Raw genomic sequence first — 17,007 nt, forward strand, 5'->3', positions numbered from 1 at the left:
AAATCACCAGTTCGCAAGTAAAAAAGAAAACACATACATTCATTCTCTGAACCACCAGTTCGCAGCTGTATCAGTGATACCCGGTTGCTCCATGTGCACGACAACGTATGGAATCTCATTGTACCTAGTGGCGTAGTATCAATGCTCCCATGCTCTCTCTTTGGCCGCCCTTTGCCATTTTCGGAGTTGTCATTGTCTCCCTTGCCAGCGTCGGCACCCGCGAATCGTGTCCGGCGGGAATCCAAGGAGGCTACAACGTCGAAAATCACTTCTCCGTTGATGCGGGCTATAAATCAGAGGTGTGCGGTGTCCAGGCAGATCTAGTGGCCGCGCTCCGGTTGCTGCTCGCCACGCCCTAATCCTCCTCGAGAACATGAGTGGAGGATGGAGGGGCCGATCTTGCGGCAACAATCTCGGATCCAGGGAGGTAGGCGTTGGATCTGGTGCGTCCAAGCGAGATGATACGGGGGAGATGGGAGCTCGCCGTCGAGATGGAGGGAGGAGCTTGTCGGCGACGATCCTTAAACACGCATGCTTTTTTTCTTTTTTTCGCGGCGAGAGTTGGGAGCGAAATGTGTTCTTCTAAGTGGGATTATGTGGGCTATCGAGGGCTTGTCTACTTATTCCGTAAACAGCTGGCACTCATCCGCGGACGTCCACGTACATGATTATGCGGGGTAAATTATGGGACTCTACGGGTAGCCCACTTTCATTTATAGGCTGAATTAAAATATGTAATCTTTATATACTATGTGCGATCCATATTACTTATTGCTGAAATAGACGTGATCGGAAGAGTATATGTGTAGTATTATAAGTTTGCAAATCGGCAATGCCATCCTGGTATGCAACCCGTCAGTATCACTGTACCTGTAAAAAAGTTCCTCACTGGACGGCCGTGAGCTCATCCACGTCAGCGCGCATCACGCGTCCACGCCCACGTCATTGCCTGCGCCGGGTTGCACTCGCACCATGGTCGAAGGGGGTAGAACCGTCAGACCAAAATAACTACCCACCCCATTCTCTTCTCCCGCAAGCCCGAGACCCGCACCCATCTCGCGTCCTCCTCTTTCCCCTCCCGACTCGCAGCTTCGAAAGTCGGTCGCCGCATCCCCTTCCTCTCCAAGTCCCCGCCGCAAACCCTAGCCCCCCAATCGAGCCGAGCCCCATTCCGGTACGCCCCGATCGGCCTCGCATCCTCTCCCACCCCCAATTTGGGCGGATTTTCTGCGTTTTTTTCGTGATTTTTACCTGAGGTGGTGGTGGTGGTGAGCAGGCAGGCGGGCAGGGCGGCGCAGGGATGTTCTTCTCCGGCGACCCGACGTCGAGGAAGCGGGTGGACCTGGGCGGGCGGAGCAACAAGGAGCGCGACCGCCAGGTGCTGCTCGAGCAGACGCGCGAGGAGCGGCGCCGCCGCCTCGCACTGCGCCTCCAGAACTCCTCCGCCACCAAGATCCAGGTATGTTTGCAGCTACGCGCGAGTAGTCGGTGAATCGTGATTGCGAGGTGTGGGGTCTTCGTTGCGAGCAGGTTGGCGCTCGAGAGTCGAGGGAGGGTTTATGCGTTTCTCCAGTGCGTTGAGAGTTCACACTTTAGATCCAGTCCTTTGATCATTTTGGCCTTGGAGGGGTGTTTCGGTTCGTGTGGTCGGAGCGGAGAGCCATGCCACGTTAGAGCTTAGCTGTGGAGCCTGTGTGCCTTCTCGGCATTGTGTAAAGTTTTAGCTTGAAAAGTTCTACTGGATGCATCATATCGTTAGTGTATTTAATATGTATGTGTGCGTGATCACCTTGGTAGAGTGGATACGTTGTAGTAGGCTTGTAGCAACACCTAGCCGGCATGCTCTATTTATTTATTTGTTTTGGCATGGTGTGTCAAGGACATTTGGGGGGATTCGGGTTGCGTAGACTGTAGAGGAAATATAGCGGTTTGTATTACTTCGCAGGGTGTGATGTGGCAAATCAAGCGTGGTATGCATGTGCTCCGCTTGGGGTCACGAGCGTTGATAGTTGAGAAACTTAAATGATCTCCATTTTTGGTTTGTCCGCTTTATGTTTAAAAAGTTCATGCACGTTGTGCACCTTCGTGGACTACGGATAACAGTTAACCTAACTTTTTGTTAAACCGCCATCCTGTTTCTAGTGACAAACTGTCGCGCTGCCCTTTTCCTATATATGTCCCAAGGATTTTTTGAGCTCCACGTGTGTTTTCCTAGATACATACATTCCATGTTCTCAAAATGGAACTTGACTAATTATGAGCTGCAGAAATGCTTCAGAGGGAGGAAGGCGTTCGAATTGGCACGCTCGGAAGTTCGAAAGAACTTTTGTTCTACTTTTGGGGAACACTGCCAGAGGGTAGATAGGTAAGCATTACACCAAAGATTAAATTTATCTTTTTCTTGCCTCTCTCTCACTATCTTGTTACTAAATCAGGAACTGCTTTGGCAATAATTCTGATTTTCTTCGCCAATTGCTGTTCTTCTTCAATGCAAGTAAAGACAGTGATATTGCTATACTTTCTCAAGTCTGCAGCTTACTTCTGCAGTATGTTAAGCATGGTATGTATCATGCTACTGTTTACGAATGTTTGGCTATTCATTGTATTGTATGCAACTATTATCCTTCTGCTTCTTAGGACTTATGGTGCCCTTAAGCATATATGCTAAGTTCCTAGTGCTATTGGGTATTGACCCTCTCTCTCTCTATATTGATCAGAGATTATTTTATCTCAGTTTCTTTAGTATATGTTCATCCATCCCTGTATGATACTGCAATACAGGTATCTTATTCTCAACTTAGAGCCTTATTCCTGAGCTGATTAGCACCGTCCTGTTTTCCTAGGCACAAAGACCTATTTTTTGTTAACTATGTTTCGTGAGTAACATTCAACTGATGTGAAGTTAAAGTTTCTCTTAACTTTGATGTTATTGATTCATCTGCGAAGTCCCTCCCTTAGTCAGTTATTAGACATTTCTAGATAATACAATATATTGTCTGCTTACTCTACTAGTGTGCAGCCTCATCAGCATGTTATTGTTCCTTTTCACTGAATACCTCATCGACATGATACTATTTTTCACTACTATGGCACTGGCTATAAATTTTCTTTTGCCTTTTGTTGTAGGGGATGTTGTAAGTCTCTTTGCGGGTGTAGATTACTCCTCAGTGGAACCAGTTGTAATTCATAGGGTTAAAAGACTTGCACTCATCTGTGTGCATGCTGTTCATCAGAAGAGGTGGGTTCAAAAATCGAATGCTGGTACTTAAATATTTCTTTAGGATGTTCTTGTTTTTTATGGCACATTTCAAAATTAGATTTATTCATCTTAAGTGGAGGATGAATACTCCCTGAAGTATTGTTTCTGTGCATGACTAAGTTCCAACAACAAGGATTCATTAAATCAAAAAAATTGAATGAATTTCATTAACAGAACATTTTTTACCCCGATCTTACAATTTCTTCTGAATATACAACTGCATTGAACCAAACATTCAGTTAGCATCTCATGCGAGGGAAGTCCTACACCTTAATACGGTATAAATTTCATTTTGTGATGTCAGTAGAGGAAAACTATGCTGGATATATTTGCTTTGTTGTATTGGTATTGTGCCTATTCACTTTGTTTCTTATGTCCTGCTTCATTTTTCTTTCTGTAATTGTGTAGCTCATCTCCAGGCTCGTGGAGATGCTATTTTTCTATTACCCAAATGAAATGAACAACACTTCATTTGACTTATTTATTGTATTTTGATAGGCATGATTGGAATAATCAACTTTTGATGTCAGTGCAAAGCACATCAATGCCTTTTGTCCAATTACTAGAAGCTGTGGCTTGTTTGATAAATCCTAAGCTGCCGTGGAACTGCAAAGTAGTTGGGTATCTTCAGCAGAAAAAGATTTATTGCTTATTTCGGGGAATTATCAGTGCAGTACCGGTATGTTCTATTCCAGTATGGGCTGATATTTTGTTGTTACCAGCGTCTCTACTTTTTTAGGGAACTTATTGACCACAATATATAATCATTGAATAAGTCTGCTTTCAGTTGAAGGAATATGCCTGTATCAATACTGTTCTTCTAATCATACATACCGACCTTTTCCATGATCAGTATGCTCACATAGTTCTTTATCACTCGCACATATCTGTATACATCCTACTACAAGGTGTTGTTACTATCCCGATATACAACCTAAACTAATATAATATATTCCTTCATCACTTTGGCTATACTCATCTCGTAGTTCTAAGATTCTTCTCCAAAGCACTTTACAAGGCAATGAACCACACGATGGAAAGTGAAACTTGAATACAAAGAGAATGCATTTAGTTTTTATTTAGTATTTGTCTTTAAAAACTCGAAGTGACAAACTTCTATTCTCTTGGCAAACAAACATAAAGAAAGCATGGCAACAGCTATTATTAGCTTGGTTCTGATTTGCATTCGTTGGTATGTCCAAGTGCAGTAGCGTTTAGTTATTCTTCTTTGATTTGTTTTGTGATGGATCTGATTGTTATCCAGCAAAATGCAAGAAATATGGAGCACTGTGATATATCTGCGCTGGAGCATGTTCTCATGCTTACTGCTTCACATGTTGGTGATAGTCAATGTTGTTGTCCAGCTGTGGATCCAAGATGGAGTTTTTCCTCGCAGCTTCTATCCATTCCTTTTCTCTGGCATCGTTTGCCACACTTCAAGAAGGTGAGCTGTTTCCATGATTTCTTTTCGATATATCTTTTTTCCTCAAGACAAACTTATGCATTGAGAACATATAAACTGCAAAATGTTTTGTTTGATGCTGCAAATACGACAACTGTCATTGCATCTGAATTAGACTGTCTTAGAATATGAAGCTTTATTATGAATTTTTATAATTTCTCCATTAGAAACTTCTTCAATGAGTGATGTGCTTTAACTAATTATTTCAATGGCTGTATCTTTGATCATTCTTATTGCTTGTCACTCCAGGTTTTCTCTGCTAATGGGCTCAGCAAATACTATATTCATCAGATAGCTTGCTATTTGCCCAGTCGTGCTGATGTTCTCCCTAATGATATATCAGCTAAACAGCCAGGATATGCGTGTGTTCTTGCAAATGTACTCGAAGCTGCAACTTGGATTTTGTCCGAACCAAAGTTCGCTTCTGATAGAGTACGTGTCTACTGCTTCTACCTTTCGAGTTGCTACATCATTTTGTTTAGTTAGCGGGTAACTGACGATATTAAAGAAGGGCAAAATGTTTAAAAGGACCCTATAATTAGGGGCAGTATCAGTTAGGTTCCTGTACATGAAAACATTCTTTGCAAGTTGTGGTCTACTTCCAAAAGCATTACGTAGGTGGTTAGGCCCCAGTGTTTGCTTTTACACATTTATTTTTTCTTTTCCAATTTTTGAGCCAAGGCTGGAAGTTTGAGTCGGCAGGGAAATTTATTTGCTCCATGACAATTGCTATCCTATTTTCCTTCTCGAGTTATCATTTATGAGAATGATTGTGTTACATGAATTATACACTTTACATATATTTTTTCTACCGTCTATTCTTCATACAAGTGGGATTGATGCGGAGTGGAAAAATGCCAGTGACAGAATGGAAAAGCTTCCATGTAACTAAAAGTTGTCATACTGCAGATATTCCCTGAATTTTTTGTGTCAAAGTTGCAGCAAGGCTTTTGTAGGTTCTAGCTCTTATTGTGTCAACTGTTAAGCTTGTGTTACACTGCAAATCCTTAATTGACCATATATGTTGTTCATTATATATGTCTCTTCAGTATTCTCTTGTAATTTTTTATGCTGGTTCTTTTGATTTATATGATGAGCATTTATTTGTGTCAAAGGATTCCCAAGCAAATGTGTTTTTCTGCTTGTTGTGGTGCTTTACATGTATGTATATATCGTTGACATTTCGTTTTCACATATGTGATGTTATCATCTTGGTTGTGGAGCTACTTTTTTTTTCCCATTTTCTGTTGCATGTTTGTTTGTGGATAGTTGAAGCCATATTAATTATTATATGTTATGATTTTTCTGTATATGTTCTTTCCAAATCAGGCGGCTGACATCATTGCTGTTTCCACATCATTATTGGATGCGTTGCCGACGATCACTTCAGCTACCGAAAGTAAGCTACACGGCCGCAAACAAATCAGTTTCCATCTTTTGGTAGTACAGTTTGTTAGTGTTTATGCAGCATCTTATTGTCATTAATTTGTATTGGGGCTCCTTGTGATAGTGAGAAAATTCTTGTAAACTGCAATTCATTTTACCTGATTTTTTAAAGCATCTTTTCTGTTATACGTTATTGCGATTATATGACTTATTATTTTGGTTATACAAAACTTGGAAGTAGAACAAAAGAATATTAATATAATTTGGTCTTTTGGCTTAAGATGTGTTCTTATTGGACAACCCCTTAACTTTAAGTATCTTTCAGTAATGGAGTCTTATGTCAGCTGTGTTTCTTTATGGACTATGTACAGGGGCAGATGATGACGATGACATGGCCATGGATGTCGATGTTAAAGATGAGCTTGATATTGATTTGCAAAAACAGATAATGGCAGCATTTGATTCAAATACAAAGTTACTTGAACATTTGGTAAGCAGAACACCCATACCTTCAAAGTTATAGGGCTCCATATTTTTCTTTCTCCTGTTTGACCCTAACCTGTATCATGCATAGGTGAATGCTCTGTTCACAGGCACCTTAAGCACAAACTATTCTGATCCATCTGGGCCATCAGATGCTGAAGTGGAAGCTGTAGGGTCTATCTGTGCTTTTCTTCATGTCATGTTCAGCACATTGCCACTGGATGTAACTATGACTGCGCTGGCCTATCGTACTGACATTGTTCCTGCACTATGGAACTTTATAAAGCGGTGCCATGAAAACCAAAGATGGCCATATTTTTCCAAGTATATCTCTCCTTTGCCTGTAGATGCTCCTGGTTGGCTCCTGCCTGTGTCTGTATTCTGTCCCATATACAAGTAAGACAGCTTATTTCAATTTGTCATGAACTGTTGTTTGCCAATCCTTAATTTGGTTTTCGTGCTTTTCTTGTGAGGGACACATTATTAATGCTTTGTTATTTTACCCTGTTCCAGGTACATGTTAAAGATTGTTGATAACGAGGAATTCTATGAGCAGGAGAAACCTCTTTCACTTAAAGATTTGAAGGCCCTGGTCCTCATTTTAAAGCAGGTATATACACAAGACAATATCATTACTGTCATTGTTAGCCATTCAATGTTGAATTTGTAATTTTAAGACAACAGAGCTGTTGCTGATATATTATCATGTTTGGTGTTACATTGACATGAACTCAATTTCATTTTGCAGGCTTTATGGCAACTTCTTTGGATTATTCCTTCACATACCTCTCCTAGCCAGAAAGCATTGCCCAATCCTTTAGGCCTTAAGAAAATGTCCATCGACAGTCTTAAGAGCCAGGCAAGGATTGGGTTATCTGAATTACTCACCCAGGTAGATATCTTGCATTGACATCCTGTTTCTGTATGATATCCGTTCCTTGCCATGATGCTTTGAACCATAACGCTTATATCGAGGTGCCGAGAAAAATGCCAATGATACTGCTGTTTCACTACTTGTTATATACTGATGTATCTTTGGGCAGTGCACACACGATCAGCGGTTAGGAAAGAGTTCTTGCTTCTTTGAATTTCATATTGCAATCGCTTTGAATGGGTAGCCCATTGTTATTAAGCTGCAAGATTGTTGGTGTGAACACACTCTTTTTTCTTTACCAAAGTACCAAACATAACTCCATTTTTTTGGTTTTACCAAACACAACCACTTCCAGTTTATCCTAGATTGTCTAGTTTAAATTCCGTGAAGCTGTTTTAAACAAGTGGTTGCTACTCCAGGTATTGTTTTTTGGAGAGTATATTATGTAATAAAATATTGTTTGTAATTGCAGTTGCAAGACTGGAACAGCCGACTCCCATTCACTGCCGAAAGTGATTTCTATTCTCAAGAAGCAACAAGTGAAAATTTTGTTTCTCAGGTAGTGGGCCTGTGAGCTGCTTGAATTACTGAAAACATATTTCAGAGGCACATCTCTTCAGCATTGTGTACGTGTTTTTCAGGCGATACTTGGCAACACTCGAGCATCAGAGATTATAAAGCTTGCTCCCTTTTTGGCACCTTTTACCATTAGAGTTAAAATATTTACTGTAAGTCATTACTTATTCCTCTGTGAACATTGGATAAGACTGGTGCGTCTTTTAGGATAATATCTTAGAAGTTTCTCTTTCTGTGAGCAGTCACAATTGGCAAATTCTAAACAATCGACGGCATCTCATTCCGCCTTGACAAGACATCGGTTTAAAATAAGAAGAAGTCGACTCCTCGAAGATGCTTTTGATCAGCTAAGCTTGCTCTCTGAAGAAGATCTTAAAGGACCAGTATGATCATGAGACCTTTTCTCCTTATTGGATTAATTCAGATTTTGCTAAGACACAGGAAACCATCGTTCTCCTTTTTGAATAAAATTTTGATGCTTGTAGATCCGAGTATCATTTGTTAATGAGCATGGTGTGGAAGAAGCTGGAATTGATGGAGGTGGAATTTTCAAAGATTTCATGGAAAATATCACTCGTGCTGCTTTTGATGTGCAGTATGGCCTATTCAAGGTATCTGCTCTTTTATGCTATTTCATTGATCCAGTATAAGTTCGCCAGTTATAGAACTCACAATCGTAGTTATGTCTTTAAGTTACAACACCTCACACAATTTCCCTTATGTAGGAAACAGTCGACCACGTTCTGTACCCCAACCCTGGATCAGGATTGGTTCATGAGCAGCATCTGCAGTATTTCCAATTTCTTGGAAGTCTCCTTGGGAAGGTACTTCAATGATATGTTGTGTTTCTAGAGGGAAATGTCTTTTGTGCTTGAAGCTGATAGTATTCACTATGTCGCAATATGGTTAGGTAGCAGCAATATAAAATATGGGTGCCATAACTGTTGTAAACGACAGTTGGCAGCTAATAGCCTAATAGATTTCTGATCAGATGTCTATATCCTATAATATGCTATGTATTCGAGAATTTGACTAATAGAAAGAAAATGAAGAGTATAGCAAATCGTTATATTGTGAGGTTCTGCAATCATGTCGTTGCAAATCACATGCGCTGCTCAATATCGGCTTGCACACTTTGAATAATCTGCCGATATGGTGCACACGTTGCCATAGAGTGATTTGCATGTGTTGATACATTTTAATGTCGGGTAGCGCATGTCAGTGGGGTTTCTATCATTCTATGGAGCTGTTTGGTCTGTATAGTCTTCTAAAGTTACATTTTTCTTAAGTTAAGATTTCGTTATAATATCAACTTGCTTTTCTGAATATGTGTTTCTTTGGAGTCTGGACACTTGCCTGTACTTGTAAAAGAACGCCATAGATATGCAAATCGATAATACACATCCATCAATGAGAAAGTTGGCAGTGTAGTCTAGAGTAGCCTTATTAGGTGCTGCAGGCTGTAATCTGATTTTCTATTTCTTTGCGTCGAATTTCTGGAAGGCCAACCCCATTAGTTATGCATACTATTTAGCAGACGGACAATAATTGGGTATCATCTGAAATGTGCTTGATTAATGTTTTCCAGGCAATGTATGAGGGCATACTTGTTGATCTGCCATTTGCAACCTTCTTCTTGAGCAAGCTGAAAGAGAAGTAACTCTCTTTCTCTCCCACCCTCCCTGTCCCTCCCATCTTAAGCAAGTTGCAATAGAAATACCTGTGTTTGTGTTGACCTGTATTATTGAATGGATAAAATTTATTTTAAGTAAACTAATGCAAATATAGCAAGATTTGGTTGTGAACCTTGGGCTATTGTGAATTGACGTTCACTACAATCTAATTAAACAGGGGGTGGTTGGGTAAAAGGTTCAATATTGTTATGATTTTGCTCTTCTATGAATCTGCCAACAATCATTATGTCACATTATAATTCCATCATGCTGTTTGTGTTTCACTTTTAACGAGTTTACCATTAATATCTGATTTTCACCACCAACCAGGTCTAACTTCTTGAACGATCTGCCTTCCTTGGATCCAGAGTTGTATCGACATCTTCTATTTTTGAAGGTCTGAATCTATTTTCAATTTGTGAAGGAATTGGTCATTGACATGCTTAGAAGTCTAGAATCTTTCTAAATGTTGGATGTCGTTGACCTGCTGTTTTGATACACAACTGCTGAAGTGCTCATCTTTTAGTTTAAGTTTTGTTAATGTGGTCTCAAGCTAATATATGAAAGTTTTGGCTTCAATTGTGTGGCTGCAATCCATATATTTGTGGCGGTATTGTGTTTTTGTAGCATGAGATACATTCATAGGATACGGCCATGTAGGGACCAACTCTAATATAAAGCTCCTTGTCATCTGATGTGCATTTTGCCGTGTTCTGACCTCTCCTTTCTATGCTTAGCATTACAAGGGCGACCTCTCAGATTTGGAGTTGTACTTCGTTATTGTGAATAATGAATATGGTGAACAAAATGAAGAAGAGCTCCTTCCTGGTGGGAGAGAGATGCGTGTTACTAATCAGAATGTTATTACGTTTATCCACCTTGTTGCCAACCATCGATTAAACTATCAGGTAAAATTATTTTGTCCTGTCATTTGCTTGTCATGTATTGTTTTGACAAACAATTTGCTTTTGTTTTGATCACAGATCCGTGGACAAGGTAGACATTTTCTAAGAGGTTTTCAAAAACTTATACCAAAGGAATGGATTGATATGTTCAATGAACATGAAATTCAGGTACTTCGCTTTACCTAGTTGCTTTACCATTGCAAATAAGAGCATTATACCATTGCAAATAAGAGCATTATAGCTTTGTTACATTTTTTCTTTCAAAATAACATATGTTTATTAAGTAAATGCAGTGTGACTTTACATCTGTATATCAAATGGCATGTGCCCATTTGGACTTATTTTGTTGTTTCCCTGTAGTCAACAGTAACATTTTACGTTTATATGCAGCTGTAGTTTCTGAATTGCATCGTTTTGTGCATATTTATTGTATTCAAAATGGCACTTATTCCTAGAATTAGTATATGTATTCACTTCTTAATTTTCTGCTGTTGTCTTGCGTATTTTGCTCCTGCAGCTTCTCATATCTGGCTCTCTGGAAAGTTTGGACATTGATGACTTGCGCTTAAACACCAACTATTCTGGAGGTTATCATCCGGTATGTTTCCTTTCTTCTGTAAGAAAATCTGTCCTTCCATTACTCAAGAAGCAGCTAGTAATCATATCGAAAGTTGTGACAGGCTATTCTTCCATTACTTAATACTCCCTCCGTTCCTAAATATTTGTCTTTTTAGAGATTTCAAAGGGGAATTCGTAGTCACTTTTTCCTGTCGCGTAAAAAAAAAGTGAATTGACTTTTATTCCTTATTCTGATCCAACTCTGGAATTGTCAATATACTCGAAAAGTATAAATAGATCCAAAGCAAAGAGTTTTTCTATAGGATTCCCATGGGATCGTAGAATCAACTAAGGATGGAATAGGTATTTGTGATCGATTGTAAAGTGCTTCGGTACATTGGTGCAGGGGAATGCGTACCTACGCCTTTTAACTACCTTGGGGAGCCTTCCAGCACCGGGCAGGTGTCAGACTCTATACATCGTGTTACCACTTAGCAGAGTCCTGTGTTTTTAATAAACAGTCGCTACCCCCTGTATCAACGTCCATGAATGTGAAATCATAGATCGAACTGCCGAATTGGCAAAATTCGGTGCTATCGCTATCATAGTATCCGCTAAGTTCACGGGATCCCGTATCCCGTACATCGTCTTTCTCCCTCCTGCAATTCTTGCTCATAAGTTCCTGTATGAGTACTGCGCCTAACATAAGGACAAATGATTGATTTACCTATTCAAAGCAATTTACGCGAGGGACTTTCTTTGACAGAATATATAATTTCCTGCTATGGAGCCCGCAAAGGGGTTGTAGATACTTACCACATATGGATGTATATAGACATATTTTAGAGTGTAGATTCACTTATTTTGCACCGTATGTAGTCACTTGTTGAAATCTCTAGAAAGACAAATATTTAGGAACGGAGGGAGTAGATGCTTTGTGGCCTACCCCTCAATTTGTTATAATAATTGGTAGTTGTGCCATGAGGATATTTTTTGTTTGCTTTTGGTGTGGCAAAATATTAATATGCTGAGTAAGCAGGTGTGCCGAAACCAAGCTAATCCACTACTGGTGTCTTGTGCTTGAAAACAGTTTAGTCTTCGTAATGAATAACAAGCTTTTTATGTAGCCGCAGCGCTTTATGAGCTACTCTTGGCAAACCATCTACAGAACAGCTGTTTTTTTTTTTTTTTTTTTTTTTTTTTTTGTATTAGAGGGTTCACTATGTTCTTTGGTGAAAGTAGATTGTAGTAAGTTGGCCTTCCACTTTGGGTCCTCAAAGATTTAATTCAATCTCAATATCTAAACTAGCTAGTTGAGGCCATGTCCTAGCTTCAAAATAGACAATCTGAATCAGGATCCAGGATGGTTTCTATGGAATTTATTTAGATCACAATTTGGACAGCTGCACAGCACAAACACTAGTATTGTATCATGGGGTCTGTATGTTTATTTTTTCATGTAATAATGAGTTTTTTTCTTACTTAAGAGAAGGATTGATAATACTTTTCTTTCAGGACCATGAGATTATCGATATGTTGTGGGAGGTTCTAAAGAGCTTCAGTTCAGATAATCAGAAAAAGTTTCTCAAGTAGGCCATTCTCCCTCTTTTTCACGGCATGAGCAATTCTTTATTCTGCTCGTGAGCTTTGTGCTAGTGTTTATTAGTTTTAATTATTGTCGTTAAACCTAGGATAAAGAGATTGTATGTTAAGCTTTGCTGATTGATTGATATATTTTCCCCTTTTACTTTAGGAGCTTGAATGTTCGAAATTAATCTCTTTCCTTGTGACTTCTCTATCTAAGCATGCTCTTTTGTTCATATCAAATCAATGTTTTTCTTACTGTCACGTGGATGACATTAAATGCACAGGTTTGTGACTGGATGTTCTCGCGGGCCACTCCTTGGATTTGAGTACCTTGATCCTAAATTCTGCATTCAGAGGTTCAGTTTCCTGTATATCTATGTTTTATATTTGTTCTGTTGGAAAATTCATCTTGAACTCCTTTTTAATTTAGAGCTGGTGTCCCCGGCTTGGAGGAACATGGAGACCGTTTGCCCACCTCGGCTACTTGCATGAACCTTCTTAAGCTCCCTCCTTACAGAACGTCAGTGAACCATACTAACCACATTTTACGTTTGGCACGCTAGTTCCTTTACATTCTACGTGCTCATTGGTTTGCTTCAACATGACAAACTCTCTCCCTGGTTGTGTTGAACAGCAAGGAGCAGTTGCAAACCAAACTGTTGTATGCAATAAACTCTGAAGCCGGTTTCGATCTGAGCTAATTGCATTGTGGATTCGAACATTGTGCACAGTGTAGATAGTTGCTAGATAACAGCTTAAAGGCAAACCAAGACCAGAGCACCTACGATTTGGGCCCAATTTGAAGCCCAACAAACAAAGGGCAGACATCTTAGGGTGGCTGGGGGAATCAGAGGCGGCGCCTGCAACAGCTCAGCAGCCATGACAAGGCTGACCGGCGGAGAGTGGTAAAGGCAAGCTAGCGCAGATGCTGTTGTAAGCAGCCATGAACATGTACATATGTATTAGTCGTTGTGATTGAATGGCCGCTTGTGGAATAATATAAGGGATGAAAGAAATTGGTAGTTCGGAGTTCGTTAAATTTCAGTGTTGCCCCAGGTATGCTCTAGTTGCCTGCTAGAGTTTCAGGGTTCGTTTACCTTTGTGTGGTCCCCTCTTGGCCTGGCTTCGCTGGTCTACGTTAGCATTTGGCTATATACCCCTGCCCAGTAATGGTCATGATCAAGTACGCTATTTTAGACTGTTCTAAATCGTAAGAATTCAAGTACGCTATTTTAGACTGTTCTAAATCGTAAGAATTCAAGTTAGTGGTGATTTCGCCTTATTTCAACCTGGAAAAGCAAACAAACTTAACCGAGTAGGACATGCCATTCTGGGGCATCTCTAAGGCTGTGTTCGGTTGATATGGATTTGAAGGGGATTTGGCAGGGATTGAAGGGGATTAAATCCCATACTAGTCAAATTCCTCACAAATCCCCTCCAATCCCCTTGTGACAGGGTGTAACGGAACAAAGCCTAATCGATAGCCAAAACGCCAGCCTTAGAACTTAGGACACGTCTACGGAGCGGCAGCCGGCTGCTCCCTAGCGGTCCACAGTGGCCTATTTATTTGGATTTTTTTTACCCACATGATCCTAAAAGAGAAATATTACCTTTCGTGTGAATTAAAAATGTTAAAAAGGATACTGCTAATTAATTATCCCATGTGATCTCTTGTCATATAATGGATGTCTACATGCCTCCCATTTATGTTGTCCTTGTGTAATAATAATGGACAAGGGTTGCACATCAACTACTACATATATATAGTTGGTCGGGACAGTAGACAAGTTGCACATCAAGTTTTCATGGTTTCTAGGTTGTAACCTCATGTGAAGTTAGATCATGCAGCTTCAAAAAACTGGTTTTGAAAAAAATTGCATCATGCAGTACTAAAGTTGCACAATGCAGTACTGAAATTGCACAATATAGCATCAAAGTTGGCATCAAAAAAATTATCGAAACATACCCATGCGGGATCTAGTTTCAAATATCTCGACACGAAGAATTCAACAGTGAAGACGAATCTCAATTCCGACGCGTGGTTTGAAAGATATGACATTTTAAAAATTTGGAAAACCAAAATAATTGTACGTCAAGCTGTTTCTTTTAAATCGAACTAATCAGTGTGAACACATTAAATACTGATACAGACATGCACAAGCAGACAAAAAAACAACTCATGCATGGCTAGGAAACTCGGCCGCTCATTGTCTCCGAATAGTGCGTATGCACTTTTTAGATTTTAGGTAGAACTTAATTCAAAACAATCTTGGGTATTGGGAAGTTAGTTTCTAATGCATTTGAAGTGTCACAACAGTCGCCACCTCCTCCCTCCTTGTCCTTAGTTCCCCTCGCCAATGCTAGAGAACATTGCCTGAGCTAATTCTCAACACTGGTCAATGAAGGAGGTGGCCGGCTGGTCTTTGCTTCGGTGGATAGATGTAAATGAAGGTCGTCGGGTGATCTCTGCATCGGTGGATAGATGTGATTTAGGGAAGGTCTTTGTTTCGGTAGTGATGCCGAGCATCCTACGATCATCTCCATGTACACTTCAACTATTCCCTAAGCCCCAAGTGGACCTACGACAAGAGCTCGTGCACGTGTCATTGGACATAAGGTGAACTTGCTCCGAAGTGTTTTCCCCTTTACCTTCAAGCGAGACATCGTTATACTACCTAAGACAAGGACACTATGTGTGCTTAGGTAGCAAGGAGACGACCATGGAGGAGCTCGCAGCATAGGACAAGTCACCACGGATGCGAGTCAAGAAGTGCCTCAAGTGGAGTCGCCACAAAGCTACAACGGCCGGACATCGACCGAAGCCCGGACATCCTAAGCCACCAAACAAAGGAAGACCAGAAGGAAACAGGCGCCAAAGCCACCAAACAAAGGAAGACTAGAAGGAAACAGGCGCCAGGTGACTACAGCGGCCGGACATCCGGCCGACCCCCCGACATCCCGCGCGTGTCGACCGACCGGACATCCGACACCACCCCGGAAATCTGGCACCATCTGTCCAGAACCATGGTTGATTCAACCCACCATCCAGCCGGACATCCGGCGCCTCAAGTCGGGCCGGACATCCAACATGTCCACGAACATCCGGCGCCTGCGCGCAGCCACGGGCCGAAGCACCTTGTAACCTCCCTCTCTCACACTCACTTCGCCCTAGACTATAAATAGACCTCCCCCTACCTCTTGCACGGGTTAGCAAAGTGATATCTCATATCTAGAGAGAGCTTTTCTCATATCTACCACCTCTCCCAATGGACATCAAGACCTCCATGTGAGAAGATCCCTACTTGATATCAAGACCCCTTCTAGGGAAGATCCATCTTGGATTCAAGACCTCATCTCCCCATGGAATTTGGGGCGAACCTTACCATGTATCGTTGTTTCCCTTTGTTGTTCATGTACCTCATGGATCTTATGTGGATGTGAGTCTAATGGATGTGTGATTGGGCTTGTTCACTAGTGTTCCTCTTGTGATTTCTCCACGTTGTTCCACGTTGTTCCCCGTGTTCTTCGAGGTTCCCCCCTCCAATTCGCGAAAGATCACTAGTACGGGTTTGGCCCTATATCATCTTGGACCAGAGCTTTGGTTGACACAATTTGGAGTCCTCCCATTCGTTTTCTAGCCTAATTTTGTTTGTTTTTGCCCCAATTCAAAAAATCCCCACCAAAAATAGCATCACCATTTTTTTTGCAAGTTGTTGGTTTTTGTGAGATTTTGTTGTGTTTGATCCATGATTTTGTTGTTTGGCAAGTGGATCTTGGCATCCCCCACCTCCCCACCACGAAATCCATCCCAAATTTTCTTTCCCCCATCAATTTTGACCCCAAATCGTGAAATTCCGCCCCCAACTCGAGTTTGAGATCCAAATCAAGATCCAAAATTTCTCAGGCCAGACATCCGGGCCCTCGACTGGACATCCGGCACGTGGAGCACCAAAACGGGCGCGGTACTGGACATAGAGCCCCAGAAATCCGTCCTAGCCCTGGACATCTGGCCCCCATAGGTTCCAGCCTTCCGTGTTTCACCGTTTTGACCATAACTTTCACATCCGGAGTCCGATTTCGGCGTTCTTTAGCTTGTTGGGTAGCTATTGGCATCCACCATCCATCTAGATAGGTCCCACCATCATTTGACACCATCACAATTTTTCATATTTGGCATCTTTGCCTCCACCATAACTTCCACATACCCTTTCCCACATACTCTTCCGCCACCATAAACCAATCTT

At 41.0% G+C, this 17,007-nt stretch overlaps 1 protein-coding gene across 3 annotated transcripts; it reads left to right on the forward strand.

Moving 5' to 3' along the window:
• The first annotated feature begins 984 nt into the window (after positions 1-984).
• Positions 985-13,802, forward strand: LOC123180593 (E3 ubiquitin-protein ligase UPL6). Of its 3 annotated transcripts, none has more exons than XM_044592673.1 (27): positions 985-1,174; positions 1,277-1,459; positions 2,268-2,365; positions 2,436-2,560; positions 3,127-3,238; positions 3,758-3,938; positions 4,524-4,703; positions 4,971-5,153; positions 6,051-6,120; positions 6,479-6,597; positions 6,682-6,986; positions 7,104-7,200; positions 7,339-7,482; positions 7,937-8,023; positions 8,106-8,192; positions 8,283-8,423; positions 8,526-8,651; positions 8,766-8,864; positions 9,629-9,696; positions 10,044-10,110; positions 10,451-10,621; positions 10,697-10,786; positions 11,136-11,216; positions 12,692-12,765; positions 13,048-13,119; positions 13,194-13,283; positions 13,398-13,802. In XM_044592673.1, the coding sequence occupies exons 2-27, from the start codon at positions 1,301-1,303 to the stop codon at positions 13,462-13,464; spliced, it is 3,093 nt and encodes a 1,030-aa protein (XP_044448608.1). In that variant the 5' UTR covers positions 985-1,174; positions 1,277-1,300; the 3' UTR covers positions 13,465-13,802. The 3 variants fall into 3 exon arrangements, with proteins under 3 accessions (XP_044448608.1, XP_044448607.1, XP_044448609.1); XM_044592672.1 differs by having other exon boundaries at positions 1,040-1,174; positions 1,281-1,459; XM_044592674.1 differs by having other exon boundaries at positions 1,082-1,174; positions 2,279-2,365.
• The last annotated feature ends 3,205 nt before the right edge of the window (positions 13,803-17,007 follow it).

This window comes from Triticum aestivum, chromosome 1D (assembly GCF_018294505.1).
Source record: "Triticum aestivum cultivar Chinese Spring chromosome 1D, IWGSC CS RefSeq v2.1, whole genome shotgun sequence".
Taxonomy (NCBI): Eukaryota; Viridiplantae; Streptophyta; class Magnoliopsida; order Poales; family Poaceae; genus Triticum; species Triticum aestivum.

Excerpts from the sequence above, each read along its gene's own strand:
- LOC123180593 (XM_044592673.1), top strand. The coding sequence starts at position 1,301 with ATGTTCTTCTCCGGCGACCCGACGTCGAGGAAGCGGGTGGACCTGGGC. Across the intron at positions 2,366-2,435 it reads CACTGCCAGAGGGTAGATAG|GAACTGCTTTGGCAATAATT; the intron begins GTAAGCATTACA and ends TTACTAAATCAG. Across the intron at positions 6,598-6,681 it reads CAAAGTTACTTGAACATTTG|GTGAATGCTCTGTTCACAGG; the intron begins GTAAGCAGAACA and ends TATCATGCATAG.